This window comes from Corvus hawaiiensis, chromosome 7 (assembly GCF_020740725.1).
Source record: "Corvus hawaiiensis isolate bCorHaw1 chromosome 7, bCorHaw1.pri.cur, whole genome shotgun sequence".
Lineage (NCBI taxonomy): Eukaryota > Metazoa > Chordata > Aves > Passeriformes > Corvidae > Corvus > Corvus hawaiiensis.
The window spans coordinates 21,769,392-21,789,977 of NC_063219.1; the positions used below are offsets into that span (position 1 = coordinate 21,769,392).

General features: G+C 36.4%; 1 protein-coding gene and 1 long non-coding RNA gene across 12 annotated transcripts in view; one reads left to right on the top strand and one right to left on the bottom strand.

The window, feature by feature from the left end:
• Positions 1-20,586, bottom strand: part of LOC125328654 — a 110,177-nt gene that overhangs the window by 31,638 nt on the left and 57,953 nt on the right. For 6 of the 7 annotated variants that reach the window (XR_007204795.1, XR_007204794.1, XR_007204791.1 and 3 more), the window contains exon 3: positions 5,961-6,057. This is a non-coding gene — a long non-coding RNA (uncharacterized LOC125328654). The remainder of the gene's footprint in view (positions 1-5,960; positions 6,058-20,586) is intronic. The other variant, XR_007204792.1, reaches the window with a different exon arrangement.
• The window catches only part of LOC125328653 (sodium channel protein type 2 subunit alpha-like), a 69,642-nt gene that overhangs the window by 18,651 nt on the left and 30,405 nt on the right, over positions 1-20,586 (top strand). Inside the window, exons 2-14 of one of the 5 annotated variants that reach the window (XM_048309644.1) lie at positions 2,354-2,677; positions 4,367-4,485; positions 5,784-5,873; positions 6,725-6,853; positions 7,292-7,383; positions 8,446-8,682; positions 12,093-12,156; positions 13,599-13,740; positions 14,569-14,775; positions 15,512-15,802; positions 16,451-16,831; positions 18,314-18,446; positions 19,273-19,511. In XM_048309644.1, coding sequence (XP_048165601.1) covers positions 2,405-2,677; positions 4,367-4,485; positions 5,784-5,873; positions 6,725-6,853; positions 7,292-7,383; positions 8,446-8,682; positions 12,093-12,156; positions 13,599-13,740; positions 14,569-14,775; positions 15,512-15,802; positions 16,451-16,831; positions 18,314-18,446; positions 19,273-19,511 — 2,397 coding nt within the window. In that variant the 5' untranslated portion in view covers positions 2,354-2,404. Of the gene's footprint in view, positions 1-2,288; positions 2,678-4,366; positions 4,486-5,783; positions 5,874-6,724; positions 6,854-7,291; positions 7,384-7,482; positions 7,575-8,445; positions 8,683-12,092; positions 12,157-13,598; positions 13,741-14,568; positions 14,776-15,511; positions 15,803-16,450; positions 16,832-18,313; positions 18,447-19,272; positions 19,512-20,586 lie in introns of those variants that run through there. The other 4 variants (XM_048309643.1, XM_048309647.1, XM_048309645.1 and 1 more) reach the window with 4 other exon arrangements.

Consider the following 20,586-nt stretch of genomic DNA (forward strand, 5'->3'; position numbering starts at 1 on the left):
GGCTTTCTTTTCCAGAGGAAAAACTTGTCTGTGTTTTTGTAAAGTGCTTAGCAGCTGACATGAAAAATGTGGTATTTGCCAAAGACTTGGAACCTATTGTGGCTCAGCTGAAAAAGCAGGGATTTGAAGTCTGTCCATAACCTCAACTGACAAATTTTAAGGAAGAGATGGCTTGCATGATGGGTTGCGTATCCATGGCAATCTAGTTTCTGCTGTAAAATTTTTTAAAATAGAAAATATCCTCAACTAACATGAAGTTGTCCTAAAAGTTGACATGGAAGAGGCAGACATCTGGGATTCACTGTGTCATGGGTTATTTGAATTTGGAGCTCTTACACTTCATGAAAAAGTCTGCCATCAGTATTTTTCCTTCCCAGTGCATCCTCACCACACACACTGGGGTCAGGAGAACTGGCTCACTCTGTGCCTTTTGTGGTGGCAGGAGCCTATAACATTTGCCATCATCTAAATCTGCCTTAAGTTTTTTCCTCTTGACAGTGAGGCCTGTGGTCACTCTGAGCAGTGGCCATGGTGTTTCAGGGCTGGTGGACTGCCAGACAGGCTGCGTGCAGAGAGCCCAGGGCTGCCCTCTGCACAGCTCAGGAAGGATGGCAATGCCTCAGAGAAAACACATTCAGAAAAGAACAAAACGCCACAGGTCAGTGTGAGGAAAGAAGTGTGAGTAACAGCTCTGACTCCAAGGTCAGGGGAACAGGAGTGGGAGGAGGGCTGCAGGTGCTGGAGCAGAAAATCCCTGGAAGCCTGTGGGATGGGCCATATTGAAGCAGGTATTTCCCCGCAGTCCGTAGAGGACAGTACCAGAGTAGATACCCAACCTGCAGCCTCTGGGGAACTCCGCACTGGAGAAAGCGAGTATTTCTAGAGGGAGAGGCACGTGCAGAGCCCACATTGGAGCAACCTTATCCTGAAGCTTTACAGCCTGTGTGAGGGACACATGCTGGATCAAGGGAAAAACAGGAGGATGGAGTGGCAAAGAAGAACTGCAATGGTCTGACGCCAGCCCCCATTCCTGCCCTTCCCCATGCTTCTTGGGGAGGGAGGAGGTGTAGAAGTTGAAAGTAAAACAGTAAAGTTGAGCTTGTAAACAAGAGGCAAAGGGAAAATTCTTTCAGGATTTTTCTTTTTTACCATCCAATTCTGTTTTAATTGGCAATAATTTTTTTTTTCCCCAAGTGAGTGTGTTTTGCCCATGACAGTAATTTGTAAATGATCTGCTTGTCTTTATTTTAATACCTGGGCTTTTTCACTTCATTCTCCCCTATGCAGTTCCTTTTTTGGAGCGTGAGTGGGAGAGCAGCCAGCCAAGGTCAACTCACCACAACGTTGTGTTGACAAAGGCTACAACGCTTAATGACTGTCAGCAAGTGGGACTGGATTCTATCTTGCGTCTGTTCAAAAAATTGGTTTTTTCTGAAGATACTGCACCCTTAGGTGTTAACTATACACTCACTGTAGAAAATATAATCTAGAAAGAAATGATCAATTAGTTATTGTTGTAATTTAATGAATTTATTATTTTTAAGTATTTTGAAAATATCCTTGGTTTCCAGGAGAATACTGTACTTTTGAGTAGGCTGTGCTTTTTGTATAAATCTAAAACTCTTAATTCATCATAACTTCCTTAATTATGGAGACTGTGCCATCAAAGTTACAATTAAAAATCAGGTAGATACCAATCAGAAAGCCTAAAAGGGGAAGACTAAACTTCAGGCTGGTTGCTTTCTGCCTGTGAATATGGCTTTAAATATAGAAGGTGTTTGTGTAGTACCTAATAGTATAATATAAACATTAGTTTAGCAATCATAGTATAAGCCACCAGATGGAGTAATGTTGCCATCAGAAATTGAGAGGAATAAAAATAGCATGTTTTTTCTTTCTACTTTTGTCATATAAATGCAAGGTTTTTTAAGGTGCTGTGCCAAAAATGCATAGATCAGTATGTTAGAGGTTGTAACCATTGACTGCACTACTTAGCTGTGCTAACACATTTTTTCATGACAAGGTAACTTAATGTTAGGCTAGGGAAAGTGAGAATGTTTTTCTTTTTTTTGTTGTGAGGTATTGACCTGAGCTGACAAACTGTAGGAAAATTTGATCTGTTTTCTTCTTTCATTATTTTTTTCTTTACATCTTAACTTCTATCTCTTTGCCATGTTGTCACCAGTTGCTAATTTTCTATTAAATATCTGACCGTTAATTGAAATACTTCTTGCCACAGGGCTTTATAAAGAGAAAAGAGGCAGATGCTGACTACGCCAAAAGGTTTTATTTGGGGATTTTGTTGGTGGTGTGATTTTCTGTTTCTTCTTCTTTTTCCTCCATGCCTTCCTAGGATCTTCTTGCACAAGAGCCGAAAAGCATTTAAAATTTGCAGAATGAAAAGATGGCGCAGGCAATGCTGTTACCACCAGGACCTGACAGCTTCTTCTATTTCACCAAAGAATCTCTTGCAGCTATTGAAAAACGTATTGCTGATGAAAAATTTCACTGTGACCAAGATGAGCCTACAGATGATGCTGGTCATGAACAAAATCACACAAAGCCAAATAATGACTTAGAGGCAGGAAAGACACTGCCATTTATTTATGGTGATATTCCTCCAGGAATGGTGTCTGAACCCCTGGAGGACCTGGACCCATATTACATGAATAAAAAAGTAAGTATTTTGTATTAAGAGTGTAATTAGAACACTCCTGTTGAACTATAAAGTGATAAATGGTCTGCTGGGGAGTTGATCAGAAGTGCTGGTTGAAATTATTATGCAGTAGGTGCTATCATGTTAATTATTTTAATTGCACTAAAAAGACAACGGTAACTCTTGCTTAAGTGCCTTTTTTTTTTTTTAAAGGGCACTTTTCTTTTAATGTCTAATGCTATGGTATTTTAGTTAATGGATTTTGTATTAAATGTTCTGTAATCTCTTCAGATCTGATTGAATGCTGAAGCATTTGAAAACTTCCCGTCTGTGCGGCTACTCTCTGGGCTTTTTTAAAAAAACTTAATACCTGAGATCTAGTTCATTACGGAAGTCTTTAGACAAAGTGCTCATACAGTCATATGACAGAAAAAACACTGTCAAGCATTCCCTAAAATACTGTAGAAATACTTGTTTTACAAAATAATAATAAAAAAAAGTATAAAGGCTAAACCAATCTACTTCATGTTTCAATATTGGGTCTATGTTATAGGCCCAATATAGACCTAAAGACAAAATCTAAATTGATATATATTGATTCAGTTTCTTTTATAGATATAATGATAAAAAAAGAAGAAAAGAGCAAGGTGTTTACTTCAGCAAGTACAGATGAAGAAAAAATATTTTTATGTAGGCATGTGAAGTGGAATGATGTCAAGAAAGAAAACAAAACTGGGTTTACATTGAAAAGGCAGTACAAAATAAGCAGCAAGTGGTTATTTTATTGTGTAATCAATAAAATGCTTGTTAAAATAAAAGCAAGGAATGGGTTCTCGAAATTAAGTACTGGATAATCAACAAAATAGTATCTTGCAAATTAGAATTTAACCAAAGAGCTGTATTATCTCTGTAATAAGCAACCTAATTAAAGCAGTGTTTTTTCTGATATAGAATGTTGAAGACTAATAATCAGATGTAGATTTTTTAGCTATTTTTGTTTTTATTCTCTTGACTTCACAAACACTATTGACAACTGACCTATTTCTTTTATAGTAAAATGCCATTGGAAAACAGAAGTATTTAGTGTTATAACCTGCTTATTTACGGATATTAGACTTTGGGAGAATAATCATTAAATGTAGATTGAATTAAGATTTCATTAGATGGTATTTTCATGGTGTCTCTTATTCAAAATAAAAAATGGTTACATTGATGGTACTAGTGACAGCTGCACAGGCAATAAAGGCAGTAAAGCCAAGGATTTAAAAAGCCAAGGACGTCTCAACCCCGGAGTTTTAGCATACTGAAATGGTTAAATAATTCCTTGTGAATGCCCAAAAATGGTTAGTTAGGTGCTTTGTTTTGCATTGCCTACTTTGCTCTTAAATGAAAGAGCTGCATTAAATTTAAATGTAAAAAGTCACATTTTAAATTAAATTTTTAATGTAATTACTTAATACTAGAAAATGAAATCTGAAATGCAGATTTTGTTTAAGAGCACAGAGACAAAAAATGCATGGTGTAGCATTTTCATTGCTCATGTGAAAATTTAGAATCTGATGTTTCCTTGTACAATTCTACTGAAAATAAATTTGGCTACTTAGATGTGTGTAAGCAGCCTCTATTATGGCAAGGTTGCTAACATATATCCTTAATTTCCTATTTCCTAACCCCACTACCCCCGTGCCCTTTCTGTCTATTTTTTTAAAGACATTTATAGTACTGGATAAAGGGAAGACAATCCACAGGTTCAGTGCCACACCTGCCTTGTACCTTTTATCTCCTTTCAATATTACTAGAAGACTAGCTATTAAGATTTTGGTTCATTCATATCCTTTTCAAGTGGTTTGTTAAAACTTGTTACTGATTAATATTACTAAGGTTAACACTTGGAGTTTTGGTTTAGTGTTTAAACATGTTCCTGTGTTTAATTCTTTCCTCTCAAAATCAATCTGAGCTAAGATTAGTCAACCTGCTGATTAAATTCAGGAGAAGTCAAGTCATTAGTGGAGTTCCCTAAGGTGCAGTATTGAGTCCAGCCCTGTTTAAAATCTTTATGGGTGATCTGGATGAAGGGAGTGAGTGTACCCTTGGTAAGTTTGCAGATAATGCCAAGATGGGTGGAACTGTTGATCTGTTGGGGGGTAGGAAGGCTCTACAGAGGGACCTGGACAGGCTGGATTGCTGGGCCAGACCAATGGCATGAGGTTCAACATGACCAAGTTCTGGGTCCTACACATTGGCCACAACAGCCCCATGCAGTGCTACAGGCTGGGTGCAGAGTGGCTGGAAAGTGGCCCAGTGGGAAAGGACATGGGAGGTTTTGATTGCCAGCAGCTGAACACGAGCCAGCGTGTGGCCAGGAAGGGCAAGGCATCCTCGCCTGTATCAGGAATAGTGTGGCCAACATGACCAGGGCAGTGATCATCTGCCTGTACTCGGCAATGATGAGGTCATGCCTCAAGTGCTGTGTCCAGTTCTGGGCTGCTCAGTAGAAGGCATTGAGGTGCTGGAGTGTGTCCAGAGAGGGGCAGCAAAGTTGGTGAAGGGTCTACAGAGTAAGTCCTGTGAGGAGCAGCTGAGGGAGCTGGGGGTGTTTAGCCTGGAGAAGAGGAGGCTCGGGGGGACCTTATTGCTCTCTACAACTCCCTGAAAGGAGCGTGTAGCCCGGTGGGAGGCAGGCTCTTCTCCCAGGTAACCAGTGACAGGACAAGAGGAAATGGGCTCAAGCTGCACCAGGGAAAGTTCAAGTTGGACATCAGGAGGAATTTCTTCACAAAAAATGTTGTCAAGCATTGGAATGGACTGCCCAGGGAAGTGGTGGAGTCAACATCTCTGGAGGTGTTCAAGAAATGACTGGATGTGGCACTTAGTGCCATGGTCTAGTTGACAAGTGAAGAGTCAAAGGTTGGACTTGGTGAACTCAGCAGTCTTTCCAACATAAGTGGTTCTGTGATAGGTGTATAACCATCATTCTTGTGTATAACCATACCTGCATTATTTATGACATTGCTAGTGATAGTAAATTGATTTGTATCATATATGTTGTCAATATTCTATGTCCTGGCCTATTTTGTGTTATGCAAATTCGGCTTTAAAAGGAGTGTGTTCCTTAACTACGGTCAACATTGTTCAACAAGGTCATTATGCTCACTATTTTGACAAACTGTGTATTTATGACATGGAGGAATCTTCCAGAATGGGCAAAGGATGTAGAGTAAGTATATTTTAATTGGCTTATAATTTTTAAAGTTGTTCAAAATTGAAAAGTAAATTAAGAGCTAGACCATGCAGTTTTACTTACTTATGTAATACCAGTGTTCTCCTTTTTTCTGCTTGGAGTTTGGTCCTAGCTGCAACCTAAAGCAGCAGAGTCCTGCAAGCTCTGGGAAGGAAAGAAGCTGTGACATTGTTAACATTTTTCTCTGAACAAAATGCTGAGAAATACTTTTCCTCAGAATGTTCATACAAGCAATGTTTTCATGCATTCTCCCTCTTGAGCTGTTCTTTGTCATTAAAAAAAGAAAAAGGTAATTCAATCCAAAACTATTGCTTTTCAGTATGGAAGATGCTTTCAGTAGCCCCTCTGAATCACCTTCATTTTGTGCAGCAAAATCTAATTATGGGGCACACCCACTCTAAAGAAAATACCTCTGTTGAGGATTATTGTTTGACATTCTCAAGTCTACCTGGTCAGCCATCAAGTACCTTCAGTAAATACTAGGTTTCACTTACCCATGGACTTTATTTCTGACGTGGCAACCATGCTGAAATGTTATTTGAACAAAAATTTTTTTTTCATGTTATTCATTATTATTACTATTAGTGCTGAAATTAAAAAAGCTTACATGCTAGAAACTGCAAAAATATTTTTCAGACAAAATAAAAAGGTATAATTCTATTATTTTACAAAAGAATGATGGGAAAACAGTCATAGCTTATGTGAGTTTATAACTGCTGTTCAGTTCATGTACTAATCACTGGGTATGAGTTATTTTCTTGTATGCTCATGATGTATCACTGAACAACACAATGATCTTTAACTTTTGTTTGAATGTTTTCTCATAGGTACACTTTCACTGGGATTTACACTTTTGAATTTCTAGTTAAAGTCCTTGCAAGAGGCTTCTGTATAAATGATTTTACTTGCCTTCGTGACCCCTGGAACTGGCTTGATTTTATTGTCATTTCCTTTGCGTAAGTATATAATATTTTTTTAAGTAAAATAACAGAATTTTTTTTGAACCTGTAATAGTTTGTTTGGCTTATGTTAGTTCATTTGAAATTAATTGCAGATGAATTGTGTTTCAAGTTTTTCCACTTAAATATTTTACACTAGTGTAGCACATAGCAGAATTAGTGGACTATCCCACAGTACAAAAGATACTAGAGAACAATCAATTTAAAATAGTATTTAAAAAATAAAATCAGGCCTATAAGTTTCATTTTAAATTTGCAGTTAATGGAAAATCTTAAGGGTAAATTTCTTAGGGAAAACTTAATTGAATCAGGAAAATATCAATGCAAGTCTTAAATTTAAACTTACTTCTTCAAAAAAAATAGTCTGGATTTCAGGTCCAGGTAAGTAGTATACACTCTACCTCAATTCTGAATAACTGTGATTTAATCCTACAGGTATATAACAGAATTTGTAAACCTAGGCAATCTTTCAGCTCTTCGAACTTTCAGAGTATTGAGAGCTTTGAAAACTATTTCTGTAATTCCAGGTAAGAAGTAACTGTGTAAAATAGTAGGCGCTCTACATCACCTCTGTTTAATTTTGTGTGTGCTGTCATTGTGTTTGTGTGTGGAATCCCTCACTACAGATATGTGACAGAGTTTGTGGATCTGGGCAATGTCTCAGCGTTGAGAACATTCAGAGTTCTCCGAGCTTTGAAAACAATATCAGTCATTCCAGGTGAGAGCCAGGTTAAACACTGAGGCTGACTGAAACTACGCAGAAGCCGAACTCATGTTTTTAACAGAAACATCCAGGTTTTTGTCTTCATTGCAATTTAATTTCCTTTTCTAATTCTCTAAAACACTCAGCCTCAGAGTTTAATACACAATTGCATGAAGAACTAATTTACATAGCCTGTATATTCCTCCATTTCATTATGTCAAATTTTCTCTCCCATGTTAAGGATCAAAATTAAGTCTATTTATTTTTCTCTAACTAATGTGAATGTTGCATATACATATTTATGAAAGACATTTGGGATTGAAAATTTTAGTGTTTTTTAAAAATTGAATCCCTGACAGAGTAATAAGATAATAGTGAATAGCATGGAGATTGCATGATGTAGTTATTCGCTTATGATGCCTATCTTCACCAAACCCCACCTCCAACAGAAGAGGATGCATTGGAATGCAGACATTAAAATCACTACTGAAATACAATTGTGGTCTCTTATTGTTTGCTGTTATAGAACCAGTATGTTGTGTATTGGAATAGAATACTGGCAAAGGTTTGGAGCAAGAGGCATCAAAAAGAAAATAAAATTAACTATTTTCTTTAGATGTAGTGTACGTGTACAGAGAGCATGAATTGAAAGCTCTTGATTTGAAGAGCAGGTGCTTTGGAATGTATGCCATTCATTCCCGTTCATATTTTGAAATTATTTTGCAGGAATGATGAAACTTATTGGTAGTTTTTCCTTTGGAAAATGCTTTAAGACTATTTTTTTGAAGCTATGCATGGTATTTAGTAGTGTGTTGGAGAAGTTTACATTGCATTTTAGCTTAGTTAAATATTTAATATTATAATAGAAATCTGCCTCTGTTTGCAGGCTTGAAAACTATTGTTGGAGCCTTAATTCAGTCTGTGAAGAAGCTCTCGGATGTGATGATCCTGACTGTATTTTGCCTGAGTGTGTTTGCACTGATAGGACTGCAGCTGTTCATGGGCAATTTGAAGAATAAATGCTTGCTCTGGCCATCAAAAAATTCAACAGCTTTTGAAAAATATGTAGCTCCATACTTTAATGGTACAGAATTTGACTGGGCAGCATACATTAACAATGAAAGTAAGAAATACTGTTGTAACTTGCTAAAATTTTTGTATATAAACCCATACACACAAGCACAAGATAACTGTTTTATACTTCAGGCTAAGGATAAAAAAACAATTAAATGGATGGCAAAGAATAGGAATTTGTATATATTGCATCCCAAACTCTTGCTGGTGTGATTGCTCTTTCCGTTGGCTGCACACAGAAATGTGTTTAGAGGCTTAGGTTTGTTTTAGAATTACAGAATCGTGCAGGTTGGACAGGATCTCCACAGTCCACACCAACTGCTGCTCAGCTGCAGGTCCACGTGGAGCAGACTGCTCAATCCCTTGTTCCAGTCAAGTTTTAGTATCTCTAAGGATTGGGATATCACAGCATCCTCTGGGTGGCATGTGCCAGCATTTGACCAGTCTCACAGAAACTTTGTTGAATATCATTTCAGAATTTCCCATGCTCAAACTTTTGATAGTTGCCTCTTATCTTTCCAGTGTACACTCCTGAGATGAGTCCGGCTCCATCTTTATTACAGTCTTTCATGTTATACTTGTAGGTAGAGTGAAGATCTTCACACATCCCTCCCCGCCCCCAGCTCCCTCGTCTTCTCAAGGCTGAACAAAACCAATTATTTTAGGCTTTTCTTGTATCTTTAGGAGATGTATAAAAAACCAGAAGCACTAGATAAATATGAGACACTTTTCTAGTTAAGGTGTGCTTTTATTATTAGGTGGAGGTAACAAACCAGTTGCTTTCACTGATATACAACTCCCCAGGCAGGCAGAGATTCCAGTAGGAAAGGAGATGGTATTAGCTGTAGGATTTGTTGCTTGGGACTGAAAAACACATCCAGATATTTTTCAGCAGGCTTAATGTCTGTAGACTGAAGTGAAAATAAGCAGGCTGGTTCAGAAACATGCAGATGCTTATGTTTTGTATTTCTGTCCTTTTAAGTGATAGCATCAGTAACGTTATAATACACAATGAACTATGAGATATAGTATAACTTCTAATTACCAAAAATTACTTTTCATGTGTGGGTTTGTACTAGAAGTAGATTTACAGGGTATTGCTTAGTACTTAATTGTAAAAGTAGTGTATTTAAGTAAAAATAAATTTGTAGGCTAATGGATGCTAGCTTTCATCCTCAGTGACTCTCACAAAAAGTAAAGGAAAATACAATTGTTATAGGCTGAGTTTTGATGAGCCAGATTTTCTCCCATTTTTAACATTGGACATTAAAGTTTTCTGCTGTTTTCTGCATTTTCAGATTATCTTTCTATGGTTCTGAATTGTTGAAATTCTGTGACTGTGTTTATGTTTTCTGTGAAATCTGTCACTTTAGCTAGTTTATTTACCTAAGAAGGGATGTGAAAATGGAATGGTGATAGTGCTTTGTGGGCAGTTTTGGCTGATAGCTAATGTGCTGCGGAACATTTGTGAATTCTCACTTCAGATGCAGATTATACAGTATATAGGTTCTCTATCTCCAGTTTGAATAGGTGGCAATCTAAAAGAAATAAAATTTTCCAGAATGTCAGTTGCTTTCTATGCTACATGTTCTGTCTTTGCTTGGAGTCTACAGAGTGCTGATGCAGGCAAGAAGGCTGTTTGGTCTGGTTGTGTTTGTATTCCTCCTTTCTCATCTAACTATTAATTATTTGTATACAGTGTCAGCTGCATTATAAGTATTGGTTTTAAATGGTAGGATTTTGGCATCACTATATTTAAGTGTTCAGTTTGTCATCCTCCTATGTTCAAATATTATTCATCCTCCTATATTCATATATTATGGGCTATTTCTGACTATTTAAATGCAGTAGATTTTTTGCCCTATGAAAACCAAAACCTTTGTCAGCTTGAAAGGTACATCAAGACCATCAGCTGAGGATGGCAGCAGATTGATTTAGTGGACATAAGAGTGTTTTTCCAGATTTCTCTCTTTTCCAGATCTCGGTGCCTGGCTATCCTCATGGTGTAAAGTTTCTCCTTGTATCTAGTCAGAACCTCTCTTGTTTGTAATTTTGCCCATTGTCTGTCATTCTCCTGCCATGCACCATTGAGAAGAACCTGTCTCTGTCCCCTTGATAGCTTCCTTGCAGTTACTGGATGCTTTCTACCAGCTCCCCCCAGAGCCTTCCCGTTGCCGGGCTGAACATGCGCAGGTTCCTTGTTCTCTCCTCACATGATGAATGCTCCAGCCTCGCATGAATGAAATGACCTTGGTGACCTTGTGCTCCATTTTATTAATGTCTGCTCGCACTGTGGTGCCAAACCTGGACATAATACTCTGGGTAAAGTCTAGTGAGTGCAGAGCTGAGGGAGACAGTCACTTCCCTCATTCTGAGAGCTGGCCTTCTGTTCCTGCAGGCCTGGAGGCTGTTGCCCTTCTTGGGTGTCAGGGCACACTGCTGACTCAGCCTCACCTGCCTCTCTGTCCACCAGTGCATTTTCTGCAGAGCTGCTTCTCAGCCAGTCAGTTCCCAGCCTGTATCACTGCAAGGGGCTCTTCCTTCCCAGACACACAGCTGCATTTGTCTTTTCTGAATTTTATATGTTGCCTGTCAGCCTGTTCCTCCAGCTTGCCTAGGTCCCTCTGAATGGGGTCTACCTTCACTCTTAAAAACTTCTTCCCAGATTTATTATCATCTTTCTAACTGTATTATTTTTCTTTTTTTTGTTTTATTTTAAGGACAGCATAATTGTTAATAATTAATAACAATATATATTTCTCTTTTGCTGAAGGCTACCACCTTATAATTAAACTAATAATTCCGTAAAGTTGTTTATAGTACAGCAGCTGTTGAACATTGTAATTGGAACACCCATTTTCTTTTTAAATGCTGCCTTCGTATTCTCAGTCACAGGATGTGCTAGTTAATGTTGCTCTGACTTTAAAACTGCCAGGAAGTCATTACAAATAGTTCCATTTTAAAGGAGATAGGCTTTGTCTGATTACAATCTACTTACTGGATAACAGGAGTTTTAAGTTTTGTGTTTTCTTTCTCTTATCTATTGAACATCAGATTTTGGAAGGATATTCAGTGTGCAGTGACTCAAGAAAAGACTATGCAATTTATGTTCGAATCATTGTTCTAGGATTTAATTTTTGCAATGTGTTTTTATTTTGTTGCCCAGAGAGGTTGTGGGGGCCTCATCCCTGGAAGTGTTCAAGGCCAGGTTGCATGGAGCCCCAATCTATTAAGTGGCATCCCTGTCCAGGCATGGGTTTTTGGAACCAGATGATCTTTGAGGTCACTTCCAATCCAAGCCATTCTAATGATTGTGCCAGTATTTGAACCCGCTTTTGGGAAAACGTGAATGGGAGGTTATGAACATTCAAAACATGATGACTTGAACATAGGTTCATTGTCACGAAAAACCCAAACTCTTTTCATGTGTAAACATGTTACTTCCTATTTTTTCTTTAGGTCATTTCTATCGCCTAGAAGGAGCAAAGGATTTTCTGCTTTGTGGCAATAGCTCAGATGCAGGGTAAGGTATACTGAAAATTACATACTATCTGTCTAAAAACATGTAAAAAATGTCAATCTAAACTTAAAAAAGCGAATTTATTTACCTGGTCAAGAATATTTATTTTTCTTTCATGTCTTCCCACATTTGCTCTCCAGACTAAGGTGTTGATTCTTAGCTGGGGGCCTGAGCCCTTTTGGTGCCAGAGATGACCCCATGCTGGGCCTGTGACCTGCCTGGGCTATCTCTTGCATATGCACCAACCATCTGTGGTGGAGAGGAGGTAGACACATTCTGCCACACTAATGTCACAGTCAGTAGTAATACGGTCATGGTTCTTAGTAGCTGGACACTTGAATGAGTAAAAATGTTAAATGACAAAATACTTTGCTGGAAATTTGTTTTAAAAACTCATATGTAACTAGAAAATTCCACTTAGCAGGTGGACCTTGTGTTATCAATGACTTAAGAACATTCTTTATCATGGTTCCCTGCCATTTCTCAACTCTAAAATAGGCATGGAGCACTGGGACTTATGACCAGATTTAGGGAAGACATCTTCATGCTTTTTCTGTCTGGCAGCTGCATGCATGCGTCTTGCTCTCTTTCTGTGACAATTTTTTGTAACAAAATCACATAGTTCTTAATGAATTACCAGTCCGTCCCTTGGTTTTGGTTGATTATGGCTTTAAAACACCCATACTCAAACTATTTTTGTAAACATTTAATTTATATATGTAACTATGAGATAATTTTGTGTGTGTGTGTAAATGCACATCAAGTAGACATACACATATGAAAAGAAATCTTCATACGGTTTTTTAGAAGTTTTGGAGACAAGAGCCTCTTCTGTCTTTCAATCATAATTGAAACAGTGTGCTTATACTTGATATCAAAATTGTGTCACCTACTCTCAAAACCAATATTTCAGGAACAATTTCAGGAGATAAAACTATCCCTATGCTGGTTATTTGCTCTTGATGAATTGGTAGAATTCGTTAATTAGACTCACAGATGTGAAGAAGCCAAGAAATCTGGTGTGCAAACCTTACTAACAAACAAAGTTCAGCATAAAATGTGTGTGCTGGCTGTCTTTTTCTTGCATGGAAGTATCTACCTATTGAAATCTCTGTGTTAAATACATATATTATTTTCATTGAAGAGGTCTCTGCAGAATTAATATCAAACTGTTGATAATAAACTTTATTTTGTTTATAATTGTGAAAGGGCATAGAAGGAAATATTGTCATTACTTGTTTGCTCTCTCTGGATTTTTCTTTAAAGAACACTCTTTTAATTTCCTCACTACTTTTTGAATTGTTTTAAGCCATAAATGGCAGCACCTTCCACAGATGAAACTTCATAAGAAGCTCAAGAAACAATAATATTAAAAAAAAAAGTGTTATATGCAATTTGTATATGGATTGTTTTGCCTCTTTTTCTTTTTTTTTTTTCCATCCTAGTAAATGTCCAGAAGAGTTTATCTGTGTGAAAGCTGGTAGAAACCCCAACTATGGATACACTAGCTTTGACACATTCAGCTGGGCTTTCTTGTCACTGTTTCGACTGATGACGCAGGACTATTGGGAAAATCTTTATCAGTTGGTGAGTATATTAAAAAATGGTGGTTAGTGTTCTTACTGGCCTCAAATCAATCATGGAAAGGCCATTCTTATTTATATTACATACCACTGCTATTGTTAGCAATTGAAATTTGTCAAAGGAAGCAAATTTGGTTGCAAAACTAAGCAGACACGGACACTTAGTACAGAACCTCACATGATTTCTGAAGAAGCACATGAGGGTTTTTTTGATCCTTAATTTAATTTTTACCATGTATGTTTCATTTTGTGCCTCAAATTATTTTCAAAAATGTCAATATTGAGTTTAAATTGTAAAAATACTTCATGACAGCAAAACCTGAACCTTAATTTCAGTACTTTTAATATATATTTTTTTTAACTAAGAATGCACGACTCGATAGAAATTAACTTTCTTACCGTAGCTTTTCAATGTGTGCGAATGTGTTAATTGTAATAAATACTATCTTCTAATTATCTAATCAATTGTGCTATTTTTAGTTCTTTTGGTTATTTCAAAGGGAAATCATGCTAATACATGGTAAGCATTCTAAGGCTCCAACCTGTGATATGTGACTTACATTAATAACTCTGATCCCACATACTTTTCAAGATTATTAGGCATTGAAAGAGGTTTTTCTCAGAGCAGCATGATCCTTAGACATGTTTTTCACATACAAGAATTCTCCCTTTATTTTGATTAGTTTGTAATTCAGAAAACTCTTACGATTTTACTACTGAAGGAAAACAAACTCACTATTAGTTTTGCACTTTTCAAAGTCATTAATGCTTATGAACTGCAGAACTGATGCATTTCTTCATCAGATGAATGATTTCTCTTCTCCCCCTATAGACTCTAAGAGCTGTTGGCAAATCATACATGATATTTTTTGTTGTGGTGATTTTTCTGGGTTCCTTCTATTTGATCAACTTGATTTTGGCTGTGGTTGCCATGGCCTATGAAGAACAAAATCAAGCAACTATTGTTGAAGCAGAGCAGAGGGAGGCAGACTTTAAGCTGAAGCTTGAACAACTGCGGAAACAGCAAGAGGAAGCTCAGGTATTTTCTAACAAGAGTCTGGGCTTTAGTGTGTTCCTTTGCATGCTATTTGTTTAGTAATCTAAGTACTTTGTTTAGTTTAAGTACTTTAGACTGCTTTTTCTATGGCTCTAGATTGCTTTTGAAATATATAATATCTAAAGAGTGAATGAATTTCTGAACTGAGAACAAAGAGTAGTCTCCAAATCAGAATAATAGTTTAAAATAAATATCTCTTATCTTGGGGTAGTATCTAGTAAACTGTCGTGATGATTTTTCAAATTCTCATCTTTGAAATAATTTCAATACTTTTCAAGCCTTGATTAGAGTGTAAAATATTTTTATCTATAAATTTCTGATTCATTTTTGCTACTTGTGCTGCTACCAGTGAATCAAAAACTGGAAGCAGCTTAAGGAAGTTACTTACAATAAAAGTCAGGATTAGTTTACTAAATTAATACAGACTGAAGTATGACTCTGTTTAGCTCTTTTGTTTGCTGTTGAATTCACTCTAATTTATTAATTTTCAAATATTTTCTAATGAACTTTGTGGCTGTAGACAATGTGGGCTGACTCCACGATATGGATGCAAAGTAGAACTCCAAATTCCATTCAGACTACAGAATTTCATTTGTAGTTTTGCACAAACCCAACTATGCTGTTTACTAGAAGTAATTTGATATAAATCGTAGGAACAAGGGCTTCTTTAAAAATGGTGTGATTTATGAAGCATCTTGTTAAATAATTGCTGTGGCAGGCAATAGCAGCAGCTGCAGCAGACCTGACTGAGTACAGCTGTGAAAGTGGGATTGCTGCACCCTCAGATAGTTCTTCAAATGCATCCAAGCTTAGCTCAAAAAGTGCCAAAGAAAGAAGAAATAGAAGGAAGAAAAGAAGGCAGAGAGAGCTCTCTGGAGAAGAGGATGACATGAAGGATGAAAAGCTTCCAAAATCTGAATCAGATGGCAGTATCAAAAGGAAAGGTTTCCGTTTTTCTTTTGATGGGAACAGACTAACTTATGGGAAGCCGTTTACATCACCCCACCAGGTACTGTGAGTAATGCAGTTGTCATGTTTGGAATTTGTGAGATAACTGTCATATCCAACAAACTTCACTGCAACTTTGCAAAATGAGGCAACAAAGGAAAGATAATGTAACATTCTCTTAAATACCAACTTACTGTTGGTATTATTTTCTGGAGTGTACCTAAGAAAAGTGTTTTGTTTTCTCTCCTTTTCTTATTTAGGACCTTAACATGCATAGGAGAATTGCATTTTCCTAGTTAATCTGAAATAGAAATGCCTTCTTAATTCATAAAAGGAAAATTTAAGTATAATGTATGAATGTAGAAGACTAAAGGTATTGATATCTTTTAACATAATGCATGATCTATGTGGATCATTGGAGCTTATATAGGTCTTGATTTTTCTCTTTAAAGCAGAAGTTGGAACTACTATGGCCTTAGACATGTTATTTTTTTTTCTCTCCAGTTATTTTTTTAGGTATACTGTAAATTTATGCGTTCAGATGACTTTCATCTGTAATGCATCTTTGAGATCAGCCTGAGGCAGTGTATTAACGATAACACTGACAAATTCCTGGGGAATATAAATTATTATTGTTTTTCTAATACATAGACATGCATTTTGTACACTTATAATCTTCAGACTGTAATTTTTTATGTTTCCTTTGCAGTCTTTGCTGAGTGTTCATGGCTCCCTGTTTTCTCCCAGGCCTAGTAGCAGAACAAGTCTTTTCAGTTTTAGAGACTACAGAAGAGAGAGAGGATCTGAAAATGACTTTGCTGATGATGAGCACAGCACATTTGAGGATAATTCGAGCAGAAGAGGTTCTCTGTTTTTGCCGCGCAGACACGGTGAACGGCGCAGCAGTAACATTAGCCAGGCCAGTAGGTCATCCAGAAGGCTGACAGTCCTCCCAGTAAATGGGAAGATGCACAGCACTGTGGATTGCAATGGAGTGGTTTCCTTAGTGGATGGACCGCCAGGTCTGTTGTCTCCTACTGGTCAACTTCTGCCAGAGGTGATAATAGATAAACCAACAACTGATGGCAATGTAAGAAAGTATTAAATTACTCCAGGTTTCATGGCCTTTCTTTATTGCATAGACAATGTTTCAATGAAATTAATTGCGTTGAAAATGGATGAGAGGTTGTGAATGGTTTTGCAGATCTTACTGTAATGAAATGGGTTTGAAGCGATTCGATCAAAAGTGAGAGGCTGAAGCATGAAAGAGAGCAAAGTAGCAAGTTTTTATATACTTGCCATGCAAGGATATGCATACACCTGCTTAGTAAATCAGATTAATAATGTTCCATTGCTAAATCTGTCTTAGAACCCAAAATAGGATGTTCAACTCTAAACTTCCTGTACATTATTAGATTGTTCCAATTTTTTTGCTTTATGGTTTTAGCCTCCTTTTAAGAGTATTTTCTAATTCTCTGTCAGTAATCTGCTGGTTCAGCTTTTCTCCCTTGTTCATACATTTGGTATTGTGCAAATACAGCATAGTCTTTAAGATTATGTTGACATTTTAAAAGTTCTGAAAGCATTTTCTCCTCCTGGGTTTCAGAGACTATCTGAGTTGCTCACTGCCTAGGATCAGGGTATAATTAAAAAAAAAAACAAAACAAAAACCCCAAACCAACAAAACACGTTAATTCTGCTCAGTTTTCCCTTTTCCCTCAGTCTGCTTTAGGAATGGAGCAGAGACATCTGCATGCTTTTTCCTAAAATTGTTATTTTACTGAAACAGAAATTTCTGTAAGGGTCACAGGAAGTGAAAGTACATCAGCCAGCTTCCTTGCAGTTATCAGCCAGATGCCTTGCATCTTCTTGCAGTTTATTATACTTTTATTTCCATGCATTTATTTAAGGTACTGAAAAAAAAAAAATCTACCCATCCTTATACATTCAAAACTTCTTCATAACTGAGGTGTGCTCAATGCTATGGTTATAACACTGCTTTCATTTTTTAAAATAAAATCATGTAAAACAAGAGTTCATTTTTGGGATCAATTAAGTCAGAGATGCTGTTTCTTCAGTTGAAATTCATAAAATAAATCAGAGTTGATAGCGATTAAATTTAGAAAATATAAGTAAGTTTTCAATGTGTAATGAGATCAACTGATCTTTAAAACTTACTTTTGTGGACTAGTTGTTGCTGCAGAATCTTCCTAGCATTAATCACTTGTGAGAAGTATCTTGTGAATGAACTAGTTTAGCACGGAAATATTGGTAGAGAAAGCATGGAACTGGGAACTTGGAATTTCTGTAGTTCTGGAGTTCTTGCTTTGTTTCCTTGGCTGTGGCCCCCTCCGAAATTTCTTGGTGTCTAAAGCGGAGTTAATATTTGAGTATAATGTGGTGGGATTTGGGAACTAAATATCCAAATGTTTTTCTTAATGTTTTATAAGTATTAATGGTATTTGGAAGTATAGCATGAAAATAGTAATCTAAGAAACATCACAGTATTTGTAAAGCTGAATTTAATTTACACACGTCTTCTTTTTTTTCTTTTTTTTTTTTTTTTTTGTAGAGAACTACCACAGAAATAGAATTAAAAAACAGACGTTCAAGTTCGTATCAAATATCAATGGAGTTGCTGGAGGATCCCAATTTAAGGGAAAGGGCCATGAGTCTAGCTGATGTTATCACAAATAGAATGGAAGGTGTGTTACAACTGTAGATACTTGAACTTCCTTGGCATAGTCTTAGACATACTTGAAGATATTTTATCACAATGCAAATACAGAAGACAAGAATAGCCGTTGCCAATACATAAACTGAGTAACAGGGAAAAAATGCATGTACAGAGTGAAAAAAGAAAGGAAGGAGTCTGATAAGCAGGCTAAAGTAAAAAACTCATTCTAATTAAAATAGGCAAAATGTGTGTGTGTTTTATGCTAGTTATTTGTGCTTAGCAATGTAGTTACTGGAAGAAATGCCTTGTGATATATTTTCCACTAACTATACTGTAAAAATATTAGAGAAAATTAAAGACCAGGCTTTAGTTAATAAGGAGAAGAAAATTTGTACAAGGATTACTTGGAACAGTGGAATAATTACTAGTGAAAATCATGAAAATCATTGAGTAATTTTCAAAACCCTATTCAGGCTAAAATTAATGTTGTTTTTCCTGAAGATAAGTACTCTGTCATTTAAGAGGATTTTGAAGTTGAAAGTTTTACTGAAAAAAAGATCCCTAAGCATAAGCATAGTTTTTATGGCTTTTTTTTTGTTTTTTAAACAAGATCATATTATATTAAAATTAGACAAATTTTTAAATTATTTGCTCAGAACACTTGAGGTTTTTCTTTTAGTCTTCTAAAACCTTTTGAGTCAGAAACAATTAATTAAGTTCCTGGAAATCTGAGGATGTTCCTCCAAGTGTCCTTAATTGTTATCGATATAAAGATTAAAACCTGAAAAAGCAGATAAAAAATTATCTTCAGTTTCTCCAAAACTTGTTCACTATGAATTTCCCTTTTTCTCCAGAACTTGCAGGATCCAGACAAAAATGTCCACCACGCTGGGATAAGTTTGCCCGCACTTTCTTAATTTGGGAGTGTTGTGAGCCCTGGTTAAAAGTAAAGAGTGTAGTTGAATTTATTGTAATGGATCCATTTGTTGATCTGGCTGTCACTGTTTGCATAGTTTTAAACACACTATTTATGGCCATGGAACATTATCCAATGACTGAACATTTTGACACTGTACTTAAAATAGGAAATCTGGTAAGTCCTTCAATGCATAAGATTTGGTACAGTTGGAACCTGGTTTCTCTTTGGAATAGAATTGCTTTTATTATTTTTATTGTCATCCCATAAAATAAATGTTAAAGGTTTAATTGTACTAAAAAGAGTCTAAAAATACTATTTGGAATGTGTTGTATATAAGAGTATTTGAGAGATGTTTATCTTAAAGTTTGATTTCTGTATTACAACTACTTCATATAGAGTTTCCAACAGCCAGAGTTTAAATGACATGAAACTGAAAGAAATCTGACATGCTTTTGTTTAGTATTACAAAAAAAAGTAGGAGCCAAATTAGATCCTTTTTACTGTAGGTACCATTGATAACACAAAAAGAGTTGAATGCTATTTTGCATTACTATTTTTCACTGCTATTTCTGTGGATTGATGTTGTATTTCCTTGAAGACCATTTATTTGACTGGTCCATAACAATTTGGAAGGCAAAGAATGTGTGACTTAGAATATTCTAAGAGTATCTATTGATACAGTTGGGTTCTGTTCCTTAGTGAACACAGTCTGTGGGTTGGGTTTGGTGAGGTAGCTTTGTTTGGTTTATAACAGCAATAATACACATATGTTATACTTCTTAACCTATGCTTATTCTAAGTGGTTATTCTGGTGATTATGATGTGGAAAAATATTAAAACAATTTAGTTATTCCAATACATGTTGGTAACATGCACTGAAATACAGAGTTAATGTATTGACATTTAAATTGTATGCTGGTATTTTTAGCCAATACAGATATAGTTCAGTGTTTTCACCTTAGCCTGGAATTAGAGATCATTATCTGTAGAAGATAAACATCTCATGTTGCTGTTTAAAATATATGCAGGATGTATTTGAAGAAGAGATAGGGAGGACAAATAGGTGAGGGTCAATATTTCTTTCAGACAGCTGTCTTGTGATCTTGTCTGTTCTACCCAAGAAATTACCATTTCTACATTTCCTATGTAATGGAATAGTTTAATATGTGTGAGTATAAGTGTTCCTTCATGCCAAGGATTTGTGTGTGCTCCCAGTCAGCCAATATGCTGCTATGACACTGGTGTAGTT